The sequence below is a fragment of the Rhipicephalus microplus genome, chromosome 7 (assembly GCF_043290135.1).
Source record: "Rhipicephalus microplus isolate Deutch F79 chromosome 7, USDA_Rmic, whole genome shotgun sequence".
Classification (NCBI taxonomy): domain Eukaryota; kingdom Metazoa; phylum Arthropoda; class Arachnida; order Ixodida; family Ixodidae; genus Rhipicephalus; species Rhipicephalus microplus.
Genome location: NC_134706.1, coordinates 52433636 through 52459989, shown reverse-complemented (window position 1 = coordinate 52459989; position 26354 = coordinate 52433636). Strand labels below are relative to the sequence as shown.

Sequence of the window (26354 nt, the reverse complement as noted above, 5' to 3'; positions counted from 1 at the left end):
TAATAATAATAATAATAATAATAATAATAATAATGCATCGAGTTCCACGTGCTTAAATTACGATGTAAGTATGACAAACGGTGCAGCGGAGTGTTCCAGAAACATCAACCATTTAGTGTTTTCTAACGTGTTCAGACAGTACACAGTACACGGGCCTTCCGGAGGGCATATCGATATTGGTCCTCCTGCTGGCAGCTGAGAGCCTACTAATCCCATTGCACAGGACAGAAGGCAGGATACGGAGCTTAGCCAGTCCTTCGAATTCCAGGGACATCGTGCTAAGTCTGCAACGTTATATGCTGATAGTCGGAGCATCTTTCGTCTACGTTTGTGCTCACCAATAAATGCACGCACCATTTTTGTTTGGATATTTCGGCCTCAATATGCACTTCAAACAACACAGACCAATCGCCAGGGCGTTATGCCTGTCTTCAGCGAACGTGAAGCAAATGAACGTTTATTTTTTTTTTGATAGCTGGGATCAATTGGGAGTTTCAGAATAGCGCTCCGCTAGCCCTTGCGGTGCGGTCGCTGCCACTGCGCATGCGTCGTAACGCGAGTCGACGTTCGCGTTTGCTGCCGCGCCCGCAGGAAATCCCTAATAGCGTGCGGCCATCGCGGCCCGCGAATCTCGCGAAGTGCTGGTGTCGAGGCTATGTGTAGTTTCCGTGCATTTGAGGTTGCTGGGCAGCTAAAGTTCCTAGACTGTTCTCTAGGAAGAGCAAACGTTGTTCTAAATCTCATATGGTGTCCGCTATTCCCGCAACGCCCGCAGAACTTGCAAACGTTATTCTAAAGCTCCCTATTAAATGCTAGAAACATATAGTAGTGAGCAAGACTAGCGCAGTAACTTGCCCATAGATAACACAGCGATCAATCCCGCAGCTCTCAAGGTCTGCAACGCGTTCCTCGGCGTGCGGGGGCCACGGTACAACGACGTACCAGGCAGAGATGGTCACGGCTGTAGAAAGGAGATGATGTCGATAGAAGCAGCCGTATGCGAGTAACAAAGAAAAACACGAAATGCCGCGTATACGGTCGTGCTCTCGCTTTCTCCGAGAAAGGTTACGTGCATTCATCTTCCGAAGCGATACGAAACAAAAGCCACAATCGACGAACCCATCCATCTTTGGACCTAGGAATTCCACATGGCGCAGATGATTCTGGACGCGGCTATATGGAGTGGCTGCGTTTGACTCGAAGGTCGCCTAGAGAATTCGGGTGACGAACGGGTTTCTTTTTTCTTCTTTAATCTAAGAGAAGATCTGAGGATTGTACGAGAGCTTCTTGCCGCCGCGGGCCTGACACAGAAAGTCCTCCACCATTTTGGTGCGTGCTGAATGCAACCAGGTGTGCATAGGGCTGGTAGGTGTTCCATCAAGGATTGCCGTTGGCGGCTATAGCCACCAACGGCCATTTGGCGCAAGCATTTGGCGCAAGTTTGGCGCAACAATAGCCAATGTGGCGCAGTTTGGCGCAAAAGGATAGTTTGCGTCCAAATTGCTACTTTACCACCCGTCTGGCGACGAAAAGTTCGAGTTGGCGCCATGGCCATTTTCTTGCTACTTTAAAACTTATTATTTTCCTTATTCAAAGTGGCTTTACTTGATCATCAATCGTAAAGAATCTGTTCGTAATACCACTCCAGTTCTATCGGACTACAGATTTGACGATAACATTTAAGTACACGACAACTTTGGCTACTTTACGGCTTGAGTTCTGGCGCTTTCTCAAGTCCACCCAATGGCGTCCGCGTGTTTCATCGCTCCACACGGGCAAGTCGTGCCGAATTCCACGAACGGACGCATACGGGACGGGCACCCACGTTGGCTCGAAGCGGGAACACCTCCGCGCAGCGACTCTGTGTGAATTTCAAGGCAAACTGTGCCGTACACGGAGCACGTATGCGACGATAACAAAGAACACGGCGGAGGTATTGCGCCTCCGCATGCATGAGCGTCCCGACTTCCTTCTGGAAGTCCGGTACGCACTGAAGATCCGTGATTATAAAACTTGAAATGACCGCATAGCACCGGCGCTACAGACGCAGGAATACCCTACATATATACTGAAATGTCCGATGTGTCGTTACAATAATTCTATACGCTTCCGTACGACTCGTAATGAAGTATTTGGCAAAGACATGAAAAAATATACGGAAATCGTGTGGATTCAGTGAGAAAATATGCTGTAGTACTGGAACATTATATATATATATATATATATATATATATATATATATATATATATATATATATATATATATAATGTTCGTAGAGCATCGAACGCGTTATTCGAAGGTCGTAGGTTCGATTCCTGCTCACGGCTGGTTATTGTTTCATCCACTTTTCTTTCTTCTTATTTACATTCCATTGGTTCGAATAACTTCCCCTCTACATTTCTTGGCATTACTGTCTGTTAGATCTCTATAATATTGTGTTAAAACACGGAAAAACGAGCCCTTAGGTATACACTTCTTTCCCTTATATATATATATATATATATATTCTCACACAAATACCTTACGAGATGTCAGTACCACCCTATACTAAAGCCCGCTGCAGGGTTTAAACGACGTAATGCAGTTACTGGGCTTGTGTTGTACAGCCACTGCAAGCACCGCATGGAAACACGAACAGAAGCAATAAGCGGTGGTGATAGAACTTAATCTGCGTAATATAATAATAGCCCACATATACTTATACACGTTCTTGGGTCCCTGAATTTGTCAGGTAAGTTATAGCCTTGTGTGATATTTGATGTACGGCGCGGAACGTTTCAATAGAGCCACGCTTATACCAATCCACAATAAACAATTGACGCGGCTGTGCAGTCAACCCACGCAAAACCGAATAAAGCTATGGCTGTTCGAAAGGTCGCGAGGAAGGCACAAAGAAACACGTGGCTAGAACTTAGCGAGCGCGCTTGCAAGTGCGAGAGACGGCGTGGGCAGTGAATTGTTATTTGAAAAATACTAGTCGCAGATAATCAGGTGTACTCCACGCTCTATGGTACTATGTATACCTGAGCTTAAACGTCACACGTTGCTTCATTATCCCGCAGAAAGTATGATTGGGTTGCGTTTTGCGCTAATGACCATTATATACGGGTTATAGCATAAAAGAAGACAAAAAAAAACTGAGAAAGTGCCGGTAAACTTATAATGAGAGACATTTCGAAACCCACGCTTCGTTGAAGAAGCGTGAGGTACAGTTCCTGCTGCACAAGACCGTTTTTTTTTCCCCTCGAGATCACTCGCTTTGTTTCGAACTCGGGCAGAATGGAGAGGGGATGGGGGCGGGCAGCAATGCGGTGAAACTTCATCATCATCATCATCATCATCATCATCATCATCATCATCAGCCTGACTACGTCCACTGCAGGACAAAGGCTTCTCCCATGTTCCGCCAGTTAACCCGGTCCTGTGCCTGCTGCTGCCAATTTATACCCGCAAACTTCTTAATCTCATGTGCCCACCTAACCTTCTGTCTCTCCCTAACCCGCTTGCCTTCTCTGGGAATCCAGTCAGTTACCCTTAACGACCAGCGGTTATCCTGTCTACGCGCTACATGCCCGGCCCATGTCCACTTCTTCTTCTTGATTTCAGCTATGATATCCTTAACCCCCGTTTGTTCCCTAATCCACTCTGCTCGCTTCTTGTCTCTTAAGGTTACACCTACCATTTTTCTTTCCATTGCTCGCTGCGTCGTCCTCAATTTAAGCTGAACCTTCTTTGTAAGTCTCCAGGTTTCTGCTCCGTAGCTAAGTACCGGCAAGATACAGCTGTTCTATACCTTCCTCTTGAGGGATAGTGGCAATCTACCTGTCATTATTTGAGTGTGCTTGCCAAATGTGCTCCACCCCATTCTTATTCTTCTAGTTACTTCAATCTCGTGGTTCGGCTCCGCAGTTATTACCTGCCCTAAGTAGACATAGTCTTTTACAACTAGAAGTGCACTATTACCTCTCTCGAAGCGCTGCTCTTTTCCGAGGTTGTTGTACATTACTTTCGTTGAAACTTAATGATGGTCTAAACCACGGCCCTATTCTCAACGTATATTCGCGGCATGCATGCTGCACAGCGAAATCGTAGCCACAGAGGTCATTCGTTTCCGCGTAGGAGACTTAGATTGAATCACAGAAGTGCTTCGGAACCATTATACGGGAATGGAAGCGAGGTCACAGTAGCGCGGGAGTATGCCGGGCGATCCGCTATAGTCTCTTTACGTGATACGCGAAAACGCTGCGCTGGGTACCGCCATACAGCGACCCGCAAATAAACAACAAATAGATGAATACATTGAACTATGCACGCCTATACACCTTTTCACAGGAGGGAAAAAAACACCGCCATGATGGGTTGCGCGCCGGAGTACAAAGGCTAAGGGCGCAGCCTTGTCAGTGCACTTTTTGAGGGGTCACGCCAATTTTCGCAGCCCAAAGAAGAGTATGGCGGCGCCCAGGAAGGCGTTTTTGAAAATCTCCATAACTTAGCTTCGAAGGGACACGAAAGAGCAAAACTGTTTTTCGCGTATTAGTATACTAGAGTACGATTTCACAATCCCGAAAACACCACTTTTAATCGCATGCAGACGACGCTTGGTAAGCGTGAAAACGCGCGAAAATAAAATGTGAGTATAGACGCCATCTTGAGATTCACGCGCCAAACATCGTGACGTCATAGATTTTGGAGGCGTATACTGGGTGCTATACGCAGATTCCAATCGATACGAATGAAGTACATATATAGTCATCTGTGAGTACCGCAGACCTATAATAGCATTACGAAGTTTCAGGAAATTTTATCAAGCTAATGTCGCGCAAAAAATACGAAAAATACATTTTGAAATTTATGGCGGCAAGCGCGGAAATTTCGGCACAAGACTTGAAAACGAAGCTTCAATCTTGATTTTCTCAGCTAATAATTAACTTAGGATTGTTACACTTATAGCATTAGTGTTTTCAGAGTGCAGTCTGTCAATTTTAAAACGTGTCAGTCTTTCCATTGAGTGTCCCTTTAACGTTAAATATATTCTTAGGTATACCACCACCGAAACTTCCGATTCAATTCGAGTCGATCGCGCAGATTGCCAGCCTTTGCGCGACGATGCCCCGCCGCGGTGGTGTAGAGGCTAAGGTACTCGGCTGCCGACCCGCCGGTCGCGGGTTCGTATCCCGGCTGCAGCGGCTGCATTTCCGATAAAGGCGGAAATGTTATAGGCGCGTGTGCTCAGATTTGGGTGCACGTTAAAGATCCCCAGGTGGTCAAAATTTCCGGAGCCCTCCACTACGGCGTCTCTCATAATAACATGGTGGTTTTGGGACGTTAAACACCACATATCAATCAATCAATCAATCAATCAATCAATCAATCACTCAATGAATCAGCCTTTGCATGACATTAGAGTTGTAACGTAAACGCGTGCAGCCTTGGATGATCGAGATATCGCAAACGAGAACGCCCGCAAGCCGGCAAATCGGCGCGAGGTCAGCCCGTCTGTTTGCCGCCATACAGAAAGAAAGAAAAGAAACAAAGGCGTAGCCCGGACGGGGCGACATCGGCTTGGCCTATGCGCAGTGAGCGGTTCCGTTTACCTTCATCGCTAGAACAAGTAATAAACGCCCTGCATTTGCGCCAATGCCACAAAGGTTACGAACAAGGAATAAGTATACAGTTGCTGACGCCCCGATATATGTTAAAACCAATGAGGAAACCTCAGTCTTGGTTAAAACAGTTGGTATTTTGTGCGCCGCTCGCCGAGTCTTCTTCTGCAAATGTGAATGTGCGCAAATAGAGTGAAGGAAACAAAAATAAAGAGACGATGGATCACACTACGGCGACTACAGAACGCTGTATACAAAGTCAACAAAATGCCGGCACTTTATTAATGCGGAAGGAACGCTCCTTAGTTTTATCATTTGACGCAACCTAAAGAAATAAAAAAAGAAAACGTTGTCCTCATTGTGATTGAGCGTTACACCAAATGCGGATCTTTTAGCAATCATCCGTGAGTCACCACTTCACATACATCTGTTGCCCTTGGCGCTATAAGGTTAGGTAATGTTCCTGATGCGCTACAACGCTAGACAATACAGACTACCTCCCCATTTACGCAGGAGTATGCAGCAACATTCAACTGAATCACTCGTGCATTGGGCTGGAGGCGAAAATGGAAGAGGTTGCCCAAGGTCGCCTTATCTTATCTCCAACGCTTCGGGCGTTCGCTGCAGCAGATGATACAAACGAAGCTCTTTCTCTCGACGTATAGTGGCTTCCCGCAAACAAGTGCGAAGTTTAGTACATTTGCCAATGATAAGTCACACGTGTGATCCAATACGAAGTTTAGTTAGTCACCGCATAGTAATATATTAAATCAGTCTCATCAGGTCGCGGTCCCCTAGTGCAGAATATGACCGCGTAAGTATTTAACGCGAGCCGCGAACGAACAGATTCGTAGTGCGAGGCACTTCGCGCTCAATAACGTCGCCTGCAAAGGTCAAAATCAGCACCCTCGCTTGAAAGCCGCGGGTCAGTACACAATCCGAGGGAAGCGAGAATAAGCATGCGAGCACATTCGATGCATGGGCGGCGAAAGACTGTGACTAAGCCGAGCCCGGACACATATAGAGCTGAATAACTGAGAACAATTTCGGTGCAAATCGAACCACTACACGTAAACACAAAATAACACAAAAGTACACTAGGAGGGACACTGGGGCTAGTGTCTGTGGGAGCTGCACCGCACGGCACTTCAGCAAGCATGACAATAATAGGTAGCACACGGATTTGTCTAAACTCGGCCTTTTCGGCTCCGGATTTGTCTAAACTTTCTTCTTCCGGCTGCGTTTGGCTTCGCGTGGCCCGAAGCTGCTTTGTCGCAAGACGAAAGTCAGCAAGTCCTTTGGCGCTTCCTCAGTTCCACTTCCCCACATTTTGGATTCACCAATTCAAATCGGTTCGCAAAGTCTCTTATCTGAAGCCAACTCCCAAACACAGCAACGAACGGAGCCACGAGCGTGTTCGAAGCCAGAAGCACGAATATTAGGCCGATCCGTGTAATACCAATCATTCTCATGGCGGCTCAATGATCGCTACACCAGAGTTCCCTATAGTAAAAAAAAAAAAATTACAGCATATCCACGAAGTCAATGATGATGAGTGGGGCGAAGCTTCGAATAGATTTATCGGCAAACCGTGATTCATCCGATGGCCGCGTCCATCCATGCGCCCGTCCGTCTGTCTGTCCATTTTTCTGTATATTTGTGAGTCCGTTCATCTAGTCAACAATCCAAGTACCACCGTCTCGCATCTCTTCATCACATATTCATTACAAACAAGTACCGCCATCCAGCGGACGTTCTAAGGACTAAAACGAGAGATGGCTACTACATACAGGAGACGCGCGACCCACGTCCTAAGGAGCTTCGCACCTAGAATAATGTAGAAAACTATATGCTGCCACGGGCTGCACAGGTCACAATGGCAAGCCGGCCACGCCTGATGATGCGAGTGCACGATGAGAGAAAGAACGAGACGCCTCTTCACGGAAGCCCCGCCGCGGTGGCCTATAGTGGCTAAGGTACTCGGCTGCTGACCCGCAGGTCGCGGGATCAAATCCCGGCTGCGGCGGCTGCATTTCCGATAGAGGCGGAAATGTTGTAGGCCCGTGTGCTCAGATTTGGGCGAACGCTAAAGAACCCCAGGTGGTGTAAATTTCCAGAGCCCTCCACTACGGCGTCTCTCATAATCATATCGTGGTTTTGCGACATTAAACCCCACATATCAATCAATCAACCACTTGACAGAAAGTTCGTGTGTAAGCGCTTGGCTGTTATAAGACAGCAGCATCTGGACACCAGTGGTTCCCTGGGCATGTATATCGATTGGAGCGAACGAATAGATCTTGTTTTCACGCCGTGTCATACTGCATAACACCACGCGTGCTGCAGCGTCGTAACACGGTATACCGAGGGTCAATAATGCTAAGGTTTGACAAGTGCCACTCAATGGGGGGACTCGACGACTACCTATAAAAAACAAAAAAAAAAAACACGTCAGCTTGGGCATGTTGGTAGTATATCTCGACACATATAGCGCGCGATAGGAACAAGACACAAAGGTACGACGCCGACATAGCACCGACTTTCAACTAATGATGTATTTGTACTTGTACTGCTTCTTGAAAATAAATAATTAGTTGGAAGTTAGCACTATGTCCCCGTCGTAACCCTATGTCTAGTTTTTTCTGTGCGCTATAGGTGTTAAGACGACAGGGATGTCGATAGGGGTATAGGGGGGACAGAGTCGGCCAATTCGGTGAGTGGGTGTGAATTAAAAAACAAAAACATCGACAATACTATTTGCCCATTTAGTTCCCAATAGTCATTACGAGCGGACCACGGCCCAGTGACAAGCGTTGTTGAAGTGAATAAGTTTTGTCGTCGCCCTCAATATTTTTCCGCTACTATACGCATTTCCACGTAGGTGCACACGCCAGCTCATTTCATGCTCCGCCACTCACGAGGCTCGTACCGAGCCACGTTATATAATTTGCTCTTAATAAGCATTCCAACAAAGAATTTCCTCGTACTTATGACGCACAGCAACTTATTATTGCTTGGATTCACGTAAATGAGGCCTGCTGAGGTATTTCTTGTTGCTGTTTTTCCAGTAATAGCAAATGACGTCAAGGACAACGAACGATGTTTGTTTTCTCTGGATCATCTTGCGGCAGAGGTATACATCTCGAACTATTGTAAAGGCTGTTCTGGTTGTAATCTAGGCCGTCTGCTCGTTTTGGAAATAACAAAAAACAATTTGTATACTGCTTCGAGTTTTCTGTGTGGTGTACGCAAGCAACCTACTCATTCCTACCAATTAGAAGCAAAATCAAGTACGGAAACTGTTAATGAAATAAGCTGCCTAGACTTGAAAGTGTTTTTGTTCAACGTGACACTTTCTAGGAATGCGAGAAAAGGAAAACACAGCGCATCACTCCGACTCGGCAGCCGGCGGAATTTGGCGCGTCTTCAAGAAGCTGCTCCGCCTTCGTTATCTACAAACAAGATCTTAAATTCCGTCCATTTAGGAATCCACCGAATTCCTCGCTCTCTATCGACTCCAAGCATTTCAGTAACGCGCGCGTTCAATCAAACGCGCCACTGAATTTTCCCAGATGTAACTGAAGTAACCAGCGGCAACAGTATTACGTGTGTAAGTCCCAATCCCTGACCGAGCTGTTTCCAAGGCGCTCGAGTGTCCTTGACGGTCGCGGGGCCGAAATCGGCAACTTCCCACAGTTCACCGCACCAGACCACAGGAAAAAAAAAAAAAGATCAGCGCTTTACAACTCGACACAAAACAAAGTAACTACAAACGTCAAAGAAAACGCGCATATACGCGAGGCACGTTATTGCAGGTAAACATGTTTTCATCGGCAACCACAAAGTTTATGGCGCGGACGTGGCGGCTGGGTCACGTGTTCCCTAACGTAAAGCCCCCGTGGAATGTATAACGTTTTTTTTTTGTTTCACGCCTTCACACTAAATAGAAAAAAAAAACAAAAAAGGCCGTAAGGGTCCGTGGTATAGTTATACTGCGCACGAGGACAAACAACCCCACGGCCGGTATGCGACCGCTAATTGATCGAACCGAGATTGCATCGCATTGGCGACAGTGAAGAAGGACAAAAAAAAAAAAAAAACGCCACATATTTTTTTTCCACGGCTGATCTAACCTGAATAAAGAGTATGACAAGAAATGGAGACTCCGAGAAGAAAAAAAAAAAATGAGGCTTGGAAAACACCGGAAAGCTGTATCGACCGTCATCGACACGTCTTGGGAGGATTACATTAGACGGCGGTGCCGCATTCCTCTCGTAATTCCCTTGAGCCCGGAAAAACGAGAAAAGGAGTCACGCTCCAGGCTGTTCTGTTGGCATCGAAGGTATCGATAATACGCCGCTTATGTGGCCGAAACGGCTTCCCGTTTGCAAACACGTGCCTCTATAAGGCGGCACACGTCGCGACACTGTGGCGTCGCCTGTGACAGCCGCGTGTAGCGGGGGTTTATTATATCCGGAGAGCGGGAAACGTGGGTTAGTGCGCGGCCATGCCAACGCACGCGCGAATCGGATTAAACAAGCGGCGCCGCTTCGGATAATGTGAATAGCACACGCGTATGCGAGTCGGGGGTGTGACACATTATACGAAGCACGCAGCGTTTATACCCCGATACCGTTCTGCACGCCGGATTAGGTAACGCTTCGGGTAATGCGAAAACACGCCAACTCGCGCTCGCTCGTGTTTATCTCCCAGAGAGCTTATTTTTTTGCACCCCCGGCACGTTGAACTTGTGAAACGCAACGATTCTGGATTGATTGATTGATTGATATGTGCGGTTTAACGTCCCAAAACCACCATTTGATTATGAGAGACGCCGTAGTAGAGAGCTCCGGAAATTTAGACCACCTGGGGTTCTTTAACGTGCACCCAAATCTGAGCACACGGGCCTACAACATTTCGCAACAATTCTGGAGTTCTCAATCAAGTTCGCGATGTTTTTTTTTTTTCAGCCGTGTAATACGTACCCACGCGAACACGGTCCAAGCTGTCGTCATTTAGGTATACACAGGACCATGAATTCCGAACTTGGCTGTCACACCTGTCTCTTTTAAGCGAAATGGATTAACAATGCGCGTATGCTGCGCACGCTAGTGCCTCATGCATCCCTTGTCACTGTATTTACAGTTGCTCTCAGGCGTACAGCGGGCGTGGCGATTGAGCAAACGCGCTACGCGATGACTTGAAGCTTGTTTGTACCGCAGTCCGTTATTTTACTGTTTTTTTCCCTGTTCTTCGACGCAAAGTAGGGCTATGTGTCAGGAAGGCCCGACGGGCATGCAGTAAGCTCATCCCGATAACGTAGCAAAAGTAGGGAGAAACAGGCAAAGCCGTTGCCTGTTCCCCAGCTGGAGATCGGTAGTTGCGCTAACGGATGTAAATATTGTATAAGCACTGTGCAGCCTAGTCCGTTAAGCGAAGCTATCGCAGTGGGAACGCTGGAACAAGGAGACACTTGACACGCTTAGTGCACTGTCGAGGCAAAGCAAACGCATCGGCATCGGTGGTAACGTGAAGTTATTATATTTGAAATTTATTTTAGGGAAAAAGCTAAAAGTGTAATTTTGCCGAGGGGAACGACGATAAAGGCTTACAAGACTGATAAGGCGACTGCCCCTTGTACACCGAAAATTCCACGAAAATGACACAATGCTCGGTGTAAAATTAACAGAGAACGAGAAGATGAGCATGAAAGATAATTGCTACATGCAAGTCATGCGTGTGCAAGAAAACAAAAGAGATGACCGAATGGGCAAAGACAACGACATCAATAGGTAGTTTATGCGACTGAAAAATGAAACGAAGTTTGAAGAACAAAACAAAAGGTGCCCGTGATTTACGTGACGGAAATGAGGAATTCGATACATGTAGTCTTTAATGCAAAGATACACAAATAGCAGTAGATTTGTCCATATGTTGGGCAGTGGATGCCCGAGAAAATGTTAATATGTGGTGTCTCACGAGCCAATACCATTACATAATTAGGACGCGTCCTTTAGGGAGAGGCTACGCAAATTTCGGCTATCTGGTCTTTTTCGACATGCACCCACATCGCATGGAGCTCGGGCCTACATCAGAATGTGACTGCCGCTGCTGGGATCGAAATCGCATTCTTCGGACCAGCAGCCGAGTCCCCGTAACCATTACCCCGGCGGACGCATCAGCACGGAATGGTCACCCCAATTCAGCGATGTGAATTAGCGCAGCGCGTGTTCTAAAGCGAGATGCTGTGATACGTTTTGCGAGTACCGAAACAATAGCTATTGTATAAGAGCGCCGCGATTGGTGGTAAGATAACCGGTGTTCATGCACACAAAGTTAGGAAGAACTTGCCCCTACTTTTGGCAGTGCATCACCCAACGAGATCGAGCAAGTGTGGCCCCCTACCCCCTACACGTTTTTGCCGCAGTCTTGGTTGAAACGTTTCTCTTTTCTCCCCTTTATCCCTTCCCCAGTGCAGGGTAGCAAACCGGATGTGCGTCTGGTTAACCTCCCTGCTTTTCCTTGCATCTTTATCTCTCTATCTCTCTCTGCCCCAGTCTTGCCGTATTCAGGTGCACTTCGCTTTTGTAACGATACGTGTATCTCGTGGCAGACAACATTTGAAAGTGTGTTATGCGTTGTGAAAGCCAGAAATTGCGTGCGCGTGCATGTTCAGGCTCGCCTTAAAAAAAAAAAATGTGTGCCAGTACCTTTTCTTTTTTTCCTAATTTTTGCATTTTTAGGATGCGTGCTGACGCGTCAAAATTATAGTATTCACATGCTGGGTAATCTCACATTGAATCTAATGACTGAAACGCATCCTCTACTATCTCACACACGCAATATCGAACTTGTAAAAAAAAAACACACACACACACACGTCATATCCACGGAGTGAATGATGGTGAGCGGGAGAACCTCCGCGGAAGAACACCGGTAAACCATGAATCCTGCGTTAATTTTGCCCCAGTCGATCATCACAGACGTGAGAAACACTGTATACATACACAGCGTAGCTTTATTCGTAAATGGTAGCGGGACGTAGCCTCCTTTCCTCCTTCAATATAACTGCTTCATGGATCGGTAAACTGAAGGTCAGCCGTTGTGGAAAGTTCGCAAAGATAGGTTCCTCGGGCAGCGGTTGGTCGCACGTGATCATACGATATTTATTTGAGAGAATATCGAGATGTAATGTGCGAGCACGCGCTCCAGCAGCTCTACGAGCCCTCAGTTCCGCTGCCGTGTGTGCGGGGCATTGACTGCCGAGCGAAAGAGCAAGCGTGCCAAGAGCGAACGCATTTTACAGCTTTGGCCTCTAGCAGTCGCTTATCACACTAGCACGCATCGGCGCAAGCGCATCGATTCAACGAGAACGCAGACGCGCCATCTAGTGGCCTACTATCACAGTAAAACAACGCGTCTGCTATGCATGGGAGTGGATCGATCGCCGCAGCGCCATCCAGTGAGTACTCCGAGTACTAGGGGTGGCTGCGATGGACGATGAGGGACTAGCCTGAACCCTAACGCGCTTCGCCTCTAAAATTTTTTTCGCGAAAAGAGACAAAAAAAAAAGGTCGTCCACAGTCGTTCACGTTTCGAAACTCAAACCACGGGCATCAATTTTTCGGCGGCGGCGCCAGCCATATCTCATACGCACTCAACAATCGCCCTATAAACCACTTATTTATAAGTGTTGTCAGAACGCAGCTTTTAAGGAATCCGCGTACGCAACACGCCTCCCGAGTTGTTTTCGACACGCCACGCTGCGAGGCACCGAAGGGTCGCCTTCTTATCTTGTTTTCCTTCCCGCTACGATGTTCTCGTTATTATTATCATTTTATGCCGCTCCGCTAATCATTCAAAAAGCTCAAGGCCCTCGAACAGAGGTGCCTTCGTTGAACAACCCGGATTAAAGCTTCAGCCGCGTTGGGAGCCAGCGGGATTTCCTCCATCACTCCTTCATGAACCATGGAGTGAGTGCGATCGCGCACGCTATTTCGGCCATCAATCTATCAACGAGAAGCAACGCATTGTCTTTTAAAATAAACAAAGTGTGATTTCGCACACTCCTACACTTGCCCTATTTCAATCCATCGGTTTAGCATGCTAGGCCACGACCGGGCTGGGCACATGGTCGAATTAATCATGGAGAGCGGGCGAGCCCTACACGGTGCTCGGAAGCTGGTACAAAGGTCGCGGGTTCGATTCCGGCTACGGCGTTGTCACATTTCGACGGAGGCGAAATAGTAGAGGCCCATGTACCGTGCGATATCAGAACATTTTCGCCTCCGTCGTAAACGCGTCTGGCGCGGCCGGGATACGATCCCGCGAGCTGCGGCTGTGGGTGAACACTTCAGCATCATAACCACTAGACGACCGAGGTACATAACAGTGGTGCCCACTATTCATTCCAAGTATATATAATTTCGAAGAGAGAACTTATCCGCACTTACGCAACGTTGTTCCAGCTCATTCAAGTATACCTGCTGGGAGAGTCCGTAGTGTGAATGCTATTACTAGTTTCCGTGCTATTTCCATTCGTTATTCTGTTTCCGCTCCCTTTGCCTGCTCCAGTGTGGGGCAGGAAACTAGGAGTAACTCTGCTAACCTGCCAGCCATTCATTATCATGTCATCTCTCTCTTTTAGACTCTCAATTCAAAAACCGCCTGTTTTGAAGTATATACTTTAAAGCACGCATTCATTCGTCCTCCCTTTGTCTGGCGATCGTTCTGTATACACGCACACCGTTAACGTGCTTGGCGCATGACGGAAGTATACGCCATCACGACCTCCATTTACGGAGGCAACCATCGAAGAGACGATCAATGCTTGCACCGCAAACGGCCCGATGGAGCGACTAAAACATTCTCACAGCAGGTGCACGGCTTCGGAAGCGAAATGTACCTCTCTCACATTGTCAACACGAATGAAATATGATAGAAGAACGACGCAGTCACGCCGGAATCAGCATCCGTACCTATCACACAAGTACGACTTACGAGAGCACCCACTTTTTTGTTAATACGAACTTCCGAGTCGTTCCCGGGGGTTTATACGATAACCTTCTTGATCGTACCCCGTATGTGTTTCCAGACTCGATCAACGTATGCGTTTCGTACGAGCAAGCACGACAGATACGTGCCAGTGTTGTAATAAGCGGCTGAGCTGTACTTTTACCCGTAGAGTTTCCGGAAATTAACTAGAGGGGACTCTGGCACTGCGATCGCCTCAGCGACCGTAGGCATGACGAGTAGTACACGTATTTGCCTAATCTTCGTACGTGTGGCTTCGTTGATCCCTGTGTTTCAGTTTTGCGTCGTAGGACAGAACAAGCCCTTTTGAACTTCGTGACCCGATTTGAAATGGTAAACATAAAAGGATAAGGTGGCGAAGCGACACCGCTGAGCATTCGCTGAGCTTTTTTTTTTTTCTTTTGTGAGAAAACAGCTCCAAGTCACACGAACACACCCGGAGTTACAAGTACGAAGATTAGACAAATCCGTGTACTACCCATCATTTCCGTGCTCGCTGAAGCGCCATGCAATGCAGCTCCCACAGACACTAGCGCCAGAGTTCCCTCTAGTGTATATTTATGAATCTATGCCCTTACCCCTCTCCCTTTTCCAGCATCCTCATTGAAAAGAAAAAAAAATACGTACGGCCGCGTTCAATTAGAGTTGCAACACGTTGGCTATGGTTGTAAGTGCTGGACAGATGAATCTTCTCATAGACATATACCGATTATGAAAAAAAGAAAGTATGGAGAGGGAAACGTGTACCTGCTTTTCGCGGCCTGTCCGGGTCAGTAGTGTAGCGGTAAAGGAGCTGGGCTGGTGATTCTGAGATCGCATTTAGAATGAGTTGATTTACTGAAGGCCAGTGCACGTTACAATGACACACTGACACACACACACACACACACACACACACACACACACACACACACACACACACACACACACACACACACACACACACACACACACGCACACACACACTTTTTGTTAATTCTTTTCGTGTGACGCCGCAGCGCCAGCCAATTGGCGGCCAGCCGATGTACAATGACGGGCCACTGTCCATGGAGTATTTCCAGAGAACCAACTCGAACAAAAGCCTCTGGTAACGGCGCCATGAAACCGAATACTCGCATCGTTCACGTCGAGGACGCGTCGCGACTTTTCCCACCCTCTCAGATTCCAGAACGTGCGACAGACAAGAAAGGGAAAAAAGAAAGAAACAGAAACAACAACAAAACAGAAAAGTGGCACGTTAAGCTCTTGGCACGCGAACCATTAATATGTTCTGGGCGTCACACAGAAAAAATAAAGACGCTGGTCACGTCACTCGAGACGAGTGACGCCCGCTCGCCCTCGAGCTATATACTGCGGTGCGGGCAAATATCAAAGGGAACGTTTGTCTCGTTTCAGAACGCCATTTCGGGGAAAAATCGCCTTGGTCGAAACTTCACTCATAGATTAACGTCGTCATATAGTTAATATTCCTAACAATAATTGTTGGTGTTTAACGTCCCCAGACCACGATGTGATTATGGGAGACGCAGTAGTGGGGGTGCTCCGAAAATTTCGACCACCTGTGGTTCTTTAACGTGCACATAAATCTAAAGGTATACCGGCCTCAGGGATTTTCACTTGCATGGAATATGCTGCCGCTACGGCAGGGATTCGATCTCGTATACTTGCGGGTCAACAGCCGAGTGCCTCAGCCACTATAGAGCACCGCGGCGGGTCTGGGTCATTTTTCCTATTCATTGAACAAAACCAGGCTCCACCACGGTGTTGTGGCGGTTTATGTGCTCAGGCTGCTGACTTGAAGGTCACGGTTTCAATCCCGGCTGCGGTGGTCGCATAACCACCGCATTTTGGTGTTGGCGAAATAGCCGTGGGCTCTTCGCTGTCATTGCACGTTAAAGGGCAACAGGTGGTCCGAAATTTCCGGAGCATTCTTCCACTATACGGCGTCTTTCATAATGCAATTGCAGCTTTACGACGTAAAGCCCCAATTCTATTATTATTATTATTATTATTATTATTATTATTATTATTATTATTATTATTAGTAGTAGTAGTAGTAGTAGTAGTAGTAGTAGCATTCATGCATAGTAATTCGGCAGCCACGGCAGCAGAATGAATCTGCATCCATGTGGTTAGCAGCACAGAACATACGGTAACACGGCGGGCAAAGTGGCGCCAATCACCAGAGAAAAAGAAAGAGAGAGCGTATAAGGAGGGAGGGTCAGCTGTTAGGGCTTTTTTTTTTTTCTTACTAAGTCAACCAGCGCAAACAACGTATTAAACGCGCCAGTTAGCGGCGATGAAATCACTTCCGGCTCCCGAATACGGCGAAGCCCCGCGCCCTCCTTTTATATAGATAGACAAGACAGGTGAAGGGCGGCCTTTCCTTGAAGCAGGCGCGCATGGCGGAAAGAATAAGAGACTCATTGCAAATGCAAAGCTGGAATAGCCCCCCCCCCCCCCCCGCAAACTATTCGCGCAATGTGGGGGTCTGGAAATGCGCGGCGCCTCACTCCCCACTCGAAACCAGATCACGATTTTCCGCGCGCCCCATTGTATATACAGATGGCACTGGGCGCGCGCGAGTGCATATTTTAGGGCAATTCGAGGAGATGCGCTTTCATGTTTGAAAGAGCTGGTTGCCCCATACGCATTCATGTCACACGGGCAAGTTAACCCGGTAGTTACGATCAAGTGCACGGTTAACTGCCTTGAACAACGGTTAGCGTCCACCACGCTTCGTCGATGTTACACAGCGCCAAGGCGTCCTTGGTTGACGCCACCTCCGCGGACGCTTCCATATATCCTCGGCTAACTTCCTAACCGATGTTGCCGAGCTCGGTTTCCTACAACAAGGGTTAGCGGTATAAATGGTTTCGCATTCTGTGTAACATACTCGAACCGCAGTCACGTGTAACCGCGTTTACGTTAACCGCGCTTTATAGGCTGCATGCATATCAATTGTATTAGGCTCATGTTGTTATGAAACGAGATTCAGTAAACAGAAATATACACGAGTATAGTAAAAAGTTCGCAGGCCTCCATTCCACGTAATACAGCGTGGCTCGCGAAGTTTCTGACCACCCCTGTACACGCCCTGGGGGGCCTCTAAGAAAACGACGCAGCACGTGTTAAATGTGGAGATATCCTCCCGGGTGTGTATGCTTCGACGCTATCCTATAAAGCCAGGAGTTTTAGGGAAAACAGAAAAAAAGCTAGAACAGAACCGCGCTAGAAGTAAGTATACGTGCTGGTTACAGGATTGGCGGAGAAAAAAAAGTTGCGATGAAAGACAAAAATAAGTAGGAGAAAAACTGAGGTCAGTGTGCCGTAACGGGCTGAATGTTTGTGAATTTACGGTGTCGCTTTTTCTTTTTTGTAGAACATCGGTACGTTTGTTGTTTGCTTTTTCTTTCTTTTTCTTTGCGAGAATCATGGTTGTGCAGTGGTTCTCCCCCTATTATAAAGGAGACACTCGTGGCATCTATCCAACCATGCATACTTCCATCCATCCATGCATACATGCAGCAATAAACATGGCTCGATGGATGTATGAAGAATAACGAAAATGAGGGAGCATCAAGTGATCATGTTGCAGCCCAGTAATAAGGCATAAAGGAGAAACGAAGCGCTACGACTGCTCGGCTCGTTTTGGCTGGGTCTGCGGTGATCATGCATCGTGCGCCTCATTCTTCTTTACCCTTGAAGCACGGGGTGCTATTCCGGACACTGTCTAGTTCCGCCATATTGTCAAATATTCGTAACGGCGGCATTTTTAAGCCAATCAGAGAGGTCGTAGCAGCTCACTTGGCCAATTAGCATCGATCAAATGGCGGAATCTGACAACATGGCGGAATTCGACGAAGTCCAGAATAGCACCCACGGTGCACAAAGGAGGTTCTCTTGCAGAGGCTAGAGAAAATTACATGACGCTCCCTAATAGTTCTTCTTCCTGTGCCTTTGTGCCTCCAGTAATTATCTAACGTGGCACGCTTTAGTTAAGGTTAAAAAAAAAAAGACTCGCTTCCACGCGGAACAGCGCAGCTCCGTCAACTCTACTCTCCCCGCCTCGCATTTCGCTCAGCCAAGTCGCGCCGTGAATTCACGATGAACGACCATTCCTTATTTTTTTTTCCTTTCTCAAGTACGTCCGCAAGTTGGCGACCGACAGTCGGGCGCCTCGAAGAGCGACTGCGCGCATCGGCAGCCCTAAAAATGGATCTTGAATACTAAGAGCCCCGAAATGGCATGTACCGACGGTACGACCTCACGTGTGCCGTCGCCGCAGCGTGAAGACAGCCAAGACGCAATAAAAAGAAAAAAAAAAGAAAAACAGAAAGTAAGAACAAAGCGAGGACTAACAATTCAGAGATGAAGGGGCTGCATTCGAATAACGGCACATTCCGGAGCGTCTTCGCTCAACGAATTTATATTCGCGCTCTGCTTTTTGTTTTATTTCTTTCTTTCTTCATTTCTTTCTTCTTTTTTTCTTTTTTTTCTTTCTCTCTTTCTTTTTTTCTGTCTTTCTTTCTCTTATCGAAGGGGTTCTCGTTTCTCTAAGGCGGCTTTCTCCTGGTGTCTGTCCGCGAAGACCCGCGGGGGACCATGCCTGAAAATGCGACGAAAGTCGAGAAAAAAAAGTAAAAACAAACAAAACAACAAAAAGAACGCATCGAAGGCTGCGCTACGACTTAATCGTGGGTGTCATCGGTATATACGTATACTATATACACTAATAGAACCGGCCCAGGAATGCCGGAACGCGAGGCTGTTTACTGGTATCGTTATCTTGCCCGGTCATGCGCGCACTACATGCCTGAGAAGAGGTAAGTCCTACAAATGAAAAAAAAAGGGGGGGGGGGGTGGCGGTATGTGGGACGGCCCAGATGTAGGATAAGTATAAAAAAAAGGAACATCGCACAGTAACGACCACGAAGGTGCCAGCTAGATTATGGGAAAATACAGCCTTGGTATTCCGCGTCTCGCACTGGATACGTATCGAAAAATTCAAAGAAAAAAAAACACACACACAACACACACGAGGAAACGTTGCACCAACATCAAACGATAAGAAATACAGTATTTTCCAAAGTATAATCTGAGATAGCAACAGACATTCGAGTGGGTCAGGGGAGAAACCGAGGTTAAGGGTATCATAGTTGAAATCAAGAAGAAATGCGCACGGGCCGGGCACGTAGTACGTAGGCAGGATAACCACAGGTCATAAAGGGTAACTGACTGGATTCCCCGAGATGGTAAACACACGAAGGGGAGAAAGAAAGTTAGGTGAGCCGATGAGATTAAGAGGTTCGCAGGTATAACGTGACAATGGCAAGCACAGGACCGAGTTTACTGGCGGATCGTGGGAAGGGCCTTTGCCCTGGAATGAGTGGGCGTGGTCAAGCTGATGATTATGATGATTCGTGTTAAGCATTGATTGATAGATTGATATGTGGGGTTTAACGTCCCAAAACCACTATATGATTATGAGAGACGCCGTAGTGGAGGGCTCCGGAAATTTCGACCACCTGGGGTTCTTTAACGTGCACCCAAATCTGAGCACATGGGCCTACAACATTTCCTCCTCCATCGGAAATGCAGCCGCCGCAGGCGGGATTTGAACCCGCGACCTGCGGGTCAGCAGCCGAGTATCTTAGTCACTAGACCACCGCGGCGGGGCTCGTGTTAAGCACTGAACAAGTTTGGAAAAAGTATTACTGTTTATGTGTAACGGCGCGACAAGACAAGAAATGGCCATATCATCAGGCTCAATGTTCAATCGAACATCTTTTAGTGTTGAGTGGCCAATTACAGAGACAATTAGACAAATTGGAATTGATTAGAATTAGTCATGCGATAGGCGCATACAACAGGCTGAGGCTGGGATTGTACCCGTGACATTGAGCACAGAAGAGCCTCTTCGTAGCCGATGGGTTGGTTGGTTGGTTCCCGGAAGAATGGCTCAACCCACCACGGGGGATCGTCCACAAAACGTGGGGCAGTAGAACGTTTGAAGAAAAAAAAAAGGAGAAAAAGGAAAGAAAGAAAAAAAGGCGTGGGGGAGGGGACATGCGAAAATGATAACATATAGATTGAATAATACTCGTCGTAATTTTGGTTTCTTCATGAAATACTGATTGAACAAATAGCGAACGATGTAAATAAATAAATAAATAAATAAATAAATAAATAAATAAATAAATAAATAAATAAACGATTTTATATAGGTGTACCAATAGAGTACCGCAGCGGCAGGCACTTCATGACGTTTTCATCTTTAGCACTGAGCACTCAAATCCATGCTGTGCTTACCTAAAGTGAAAAAATAAATAAACAAGAGATCACTTTTTTTTCTGTACCTCGAAATGAAATATGACAGCTGACACAGTGCGCGGCAAAGTGCACACGCTTTTGTGCACGTGAAACATTGACATTCAAGCTGTAACCTTGGCTTTAACGCGACCCCTCGCGCCAGTAAAAGAAAACTAAAATAGAAAACTTTTTTAGCTAAAGTGCCGGGTCGTTGTACGAGGTCGCACGCTCTGTGGTATTTCGTGCGGCGAGAATCAATTTCTGTATCGTGCGCGAATAAAAACGAAGCAAAAATGGATGCGCAACGTAGACATCGCGCTGTCATGATTGCATGTGCGAGACGCCTGGGCCACACTTATCAGCCTACTACCGTTCACACGCAAGAGGACTTTATTACAGTTACGCTGATTCGTATGATTGAATCGCTGTATACTACGTAAGATCTGCGATTGTTATGGTTGAAAATAGCTGTTTTATTCGTTCATACTGATGTTTCAACGACGCGTTCAGGATGATGAGACGCCAACAGTAGAGGGAAAACTAACTACGTCAGAAAGATGCACCAAACATATACCCCTACAGTGATAACTACGTAAACGAGTGAAATTTTTATTATTACGACGGCAATTGGCTTATGATTGTACCTTTAACCTAACGTCCTGTAATGCGATGCGGCACTTTGAAGACGCGTATACCGAGAATTATTGTTAGTAATGGTGCTCACATTCTTCCGGCGCTTATTATTGCTTGCAGGTTGGAACAAAACACTCGGCCGTGCCTGACTACGCATACTCATCACACATGCGCTAAACATCTTATCTAACTAGTTAGTGTAATTTTCAAACATACACCGTACAACTCGTCAGCGGATGCATTACCCCCCTCCCCCCCACCATGTATTCCGTCAGCCAATACAGGGATTTCGTCAGCCAATTCAAACGGGGCTTTGTCGAAGGTCACGTGATCAAACAGGACGGCTGAATCACGGCTACCGACGAACGTTGAAACCGACCAGACTGTCACAACGCCGAAAATACCTCGATTGATGCCCTTGTGGCTTGCTTTGACAAATACGCATCACCGCGTAAGATTATACCTGGCGTATACGAACGAGTTGTACCTTGTTCAGTCGTTTAGTTCACCGGGTTTGCGATCGAAACACATAGCGGAGAACGAGTGAACCAGATACACCACTTCTACACTAAGTCGAGCGTATATGTGGACAGCCCCTCGCGACCGACTTCGCGCGACGAAGGCGATTCGCCTGCGTGTGACCGAGCTCTGAACAGGAATAGGCGTGCGAATATATTACGAAGTGTCGAAACCTGAAGCGATATCGGAAGACAACTAAGAGACGAGGTCAAGAGATTGTCCTGCTTGGATTCACGCGCCAGGCACCACTGGGTGCAATGGCAAACCAACTACATGAATTGGCTATCCCTGTGAATTCCATTCTAACTCGACAAAATTCGTTGCTGGGCTAGTCTGTTCATAATCCTAAATACCGGATAGCCTAGATTCCGAACTAGAACAGATAAATGAGGCTCATGCTAAGGACAAGCTTTTGTCCAGTGCCTCCGTGTTCCATACTATCTGGTCTTTAAGCTGCTCTGTGGAGAAGAGGTTTATGTCCCCTCGAATACTACTTCACTATAAGAGTTGCGGTGCAAGAAAAATAAGTAAATAATAAGCATAGCGCAGACCGACTAAAGTGAAGACTATAACCTGGTAAAAAGCTAATCACTTGCAGACTACTATCTGCCCCAGCGGCTTGCAGGATTGTTGACACCATGTCAAACTCTGTAATGCAAGTCGAACATCACTTGTCTCAAAACGAAAAAAAAGTTGTGAACTCACGGGAGAGAGACGGCGGCGATTCGTCCAACTCGTCGTCGGTGGATCCGAGGGAGCGGTCTCCGGAGCCGTTGAAGAAGCCGTTCACCTTGGACGTGCGTTTGGCGGGCGACAGAGACTTGGCCCTGGGAGCGGGCCCGTAGCCGAACGCCGAACCGTGCCACGATTCGGGCTCGGGGCTCTCGCTTCCCGAAAGACGCGGTTCGGGCGTCAGACTTCGGCAGAATGCCTTGCCCCTTCGGACCACCTTGCTAAGGACGACGACCGACTCGGAGCCTCTCCGGGCCCAACGGGACGCCCTCCTGGTGGTCTGGGTCGGGGCGTCCACTATGATCCGAACGGGACCCTTGCCCACTGGCCAGAGTGGGTAGGAGACGCAGGGAGGGCCGGACTTGCGACGTCTGAAGGCTTTGTCCATCATGATGATGCCACACGTAGTCCAGTCTAACATCGGACACTGGGAATGGTTCCTGAAAGCTACGCTCAGCTTTCAGCAAGGCACCTCCGTGAGTGGTCGAACAGCCTTTGCAAAATGTTTACTATCGAACGTGCGATGGTTCTTCCGACGACTGATATGCTGTGACGCAGTTTATGGCTTCAAATATTTTAGGATGTGTTGTCCCTTTTCAGAAGCACACCCCCCGTGCGCATTCAAACGAATGGCTTACACACGACTGACAGTGCTTGGGCCGGAGATCACAGGTTACTTTGGTAGCGCGCTCGCGATTACTTATTTGGCACCGTCGTTCGTCGAGGCCAGCTCGGCGCAGCACCCATTTCTACTTCGCAAAAAGTACGTACTCACTCGTTTTGCATCAAAACACCTGACTGAGAGTGCGCATCAGAGAACGCTACAAATGGCGTCGTAGACGAAAGTTTAAAAAATGCAAAGCTAGAAAATGCACACTAACGCACGTCTTTGGTGAGGGCGTGGAAGAAAAAAAAAGAGAGGTACTGAATAAATAACCTACTGCGGTGACGTCAAAACGGCTCGCTAGCTCACGCGTTGACGTACTATTGGCGCGTTGCGTCAACAAGCCGGCACCCAAGCGACGCAAGTCAGACATAGCAAATGCAGTGGTGTACCAGCATCGGATAAATATGTTCTCCGGTAGAAGCGCACCGTGACATGTCCAGTCGTAGCGACAGTTGTCACCTGGAGTAGTGGCGTGCCCGACGGCCTGAACAGTCCGTAGCGACCGATGTAGTGCAGGGCGGGCTCGAAGACATCTCAATGCTCGTCTCGAAACCAATCGGCGAGTGCTCCGCGTAATCCACTCCAGCGATGCAAAATCTCGGTAGAAGACGTTACAGAAACTGGTCGATACAACGCCGCCTTAGGATGGGGTCGCTTAACAGTCAGAATTGCACGAAGGCGTGAACCGACTGCGGAGCGTTGTAAACGAAAGTCTTTGCCGATAAGTTAGAAGCAGCAGCAACCGACGCCTGCGCAACGACACAAGCTCCACCTCCTCTTTTGCCGGCAGTTAGCAGAAGCCCTCCGCGGCGCATCAATCATGTCATCGTCATCCGGAGGTCGACCTATCTACATCCAGATGTCATCTCGTGCGCCAACACAACACACAGACTGCAGACACGGGATTTCGCGTCGCGTCGCTAGGAACACACACACAGACGCGTATCACGATCCAAAGATCAGGCACTTGGAGAAAGAAAAACAAAATATATGTCGCGTTAACAACGATGTCTTCACCGTCGACGAGCTCTAAAGGAGGCGTATCGTCGAACGCCGCACCCACAACACTCACACGCACCTCAATAAGAAGTCGATCTTCCCGCGCAAATCTTTTCTTCTTGTTTTTGGTTCGTCGCGCGAGGCAGCCGGCCGCTCGGGGAGCGAGAATTCACGTTCGCGCGCTGCGACGTTCGGGCGCGTTTTGAGAAAAGCCAGCCGTCGTCGAAGAGGGCCAGACGGTCGGCCGGTTGCGTAGAGGAAGAGAAGGAAGAGTGGCGGCGCGTAAAAAACAAAACCTTGTCCTTCGAGGAGGAAGAAAAAGAAAAAGGTCGTGTCTCCATCATCTGAGCGGTCTCCCCTTTCCCACCCCCTTCTCTCCTTGCTTCGCCCTTTCTCAAAAGACATACAAACTCAACTACTACGTCCGCGCCGCGCCATGCTCCCTACCGGGCTGCAGAAATGAGGCGCCTTCTTCCTCTTCCATCTTCTAGCCGCTACCACCACGGGGTGGTTCATAAAAAGTGAGGGTGAAAAAAAAAAAGAAGTTCGCAGCAAGAAAGTGCGAAAGACAGCAAACAAAACGCCCCACCCCTCCTCTTCTTCGTCTTCGCAACACAGCGAACCCTCGCGCCAACAGACGTTGGGGCTGCAGAAGCTATGACTCCGCCGCCGCCTTCCACTTGTTCCTATACGGCCGCCGGTCTCTTTCGAAGCCCACTGCGATAGCACGAAGACCTTTTCCGCGCGCGCTTTCCGGCCGGGAGGGGTGAGAGGCCGCCGCCCCTCTTATCTCTTTAACGCTGCTTGTGCCTGCAACGGTGCTTGAAATGGCAGGGGAACACGACCTTTACACACCCCTCTCCATCGGTTGTAGTAACCTACCTACGGTCCAGCAAAGGAACGAGAGAAGATAGTGACACAAAGAAAAGGAAAAGCGGCCTCCGGGGCGCCGTCACGCACGCCACCACCCACCGACGCGTTTCTGTCCACGCCCTGTCCTACACGCAACGCGACCTCCTCCTAACGACGGCATGACCGTCTGTGCGAAGCGGCGGCTGTGTGCCAGCAACTTGCGATCTGAAAGGCTGGTCAAGTCGGGTAGAAAGCCCCATAGCAATGTTTAACTTGAGAGACAGACTTTGCGATTTATTGCTACATTGCTTAGGTTTGTGTCACGCAATGTGGAAGAGGGTGGGACCATCGAAACATGTCAGCAGAGGGAGGGGGTAGTGAAAGGGGTAGACAGAACTTTTTTTTTCGCAGGGAAAGGGAGGGAAGGTGCCACCTTTGTCTGAAGGGGGGGGGGGGCAGGCCGGCAAGTATGGTCGCATGGGGTGGGGCATGGGGACGCATGGGGTGGGGCAAGAGGCCCAGGCTCAGCGTGCCAGCCCCCAGCTACGCCACTCGTGGTAGAAATGCTGTCTCCCAGAACGTTGCCGAATTGCTGTAAATATGGCTTGTGTATTCAAGCGAGGGACAAGAAAAGGCGGGCACAGGACACGCGCTTATCTCGCAACTTCAGTTTATTTGGAAAACACATACCGTACTTACTCAGTTCTAACGCGACCACATGATACTGGGAAGTTTGCGGGTATCAAGTGGTCGCAGAAAGCACATGACCGAGTTGACTGGCGGAACATGGGAGAGGCCTCTTGCAGTGCGCGTATAGTCCGGCTGATGATGATGATGATGATGATGATGATGATGATGATGATGATGAAAGCGACCTCAATTGTGTTATTTCTGGTTGCGTCTAGGAAGCATACATTGGTAATATCGGTATTAGATTGTAACGAGTGCGTAAGCTTAAGGGTGAAAAATTAAGGAATTAAAATAAAAACTCTCCTAACATTTC

General features: G+C 47.9%; 1 protein-coding gene across 3 annotated transcripts in view; it reads right to left on the bottom strand.

Moving 5' to 3' along the window:
• The window catches only part of wake (ankyrin repeat and fibronectin type III domain containing protein wide awake), a 194576-nt gene that overhangs the window by 51886 nt on the left and 116336 nt on the right, over window positions 1-26354 (bottom strand). The window contains exon 1 of one of the 3 annotated variants that reach the window (XM_075869179.1): window positions 22807-24832. The exons of 1 other annotated variant lie outside the window; for it this stretch is intronic. In XM_075869179.1, the coding sequence (XP_075725294.1) occupies window positions 22807-23254 (448 nt within the window). In that variant the 5' untranslated portion in view covers window positions 23255-24832. Of the gene's footprint in view, window positions 1-22806; window positions 24833-26354 lie in introns of those variants that run through there. One more of the 3 variants, XM_037430899.2, reaches the window with a different exon arrangement.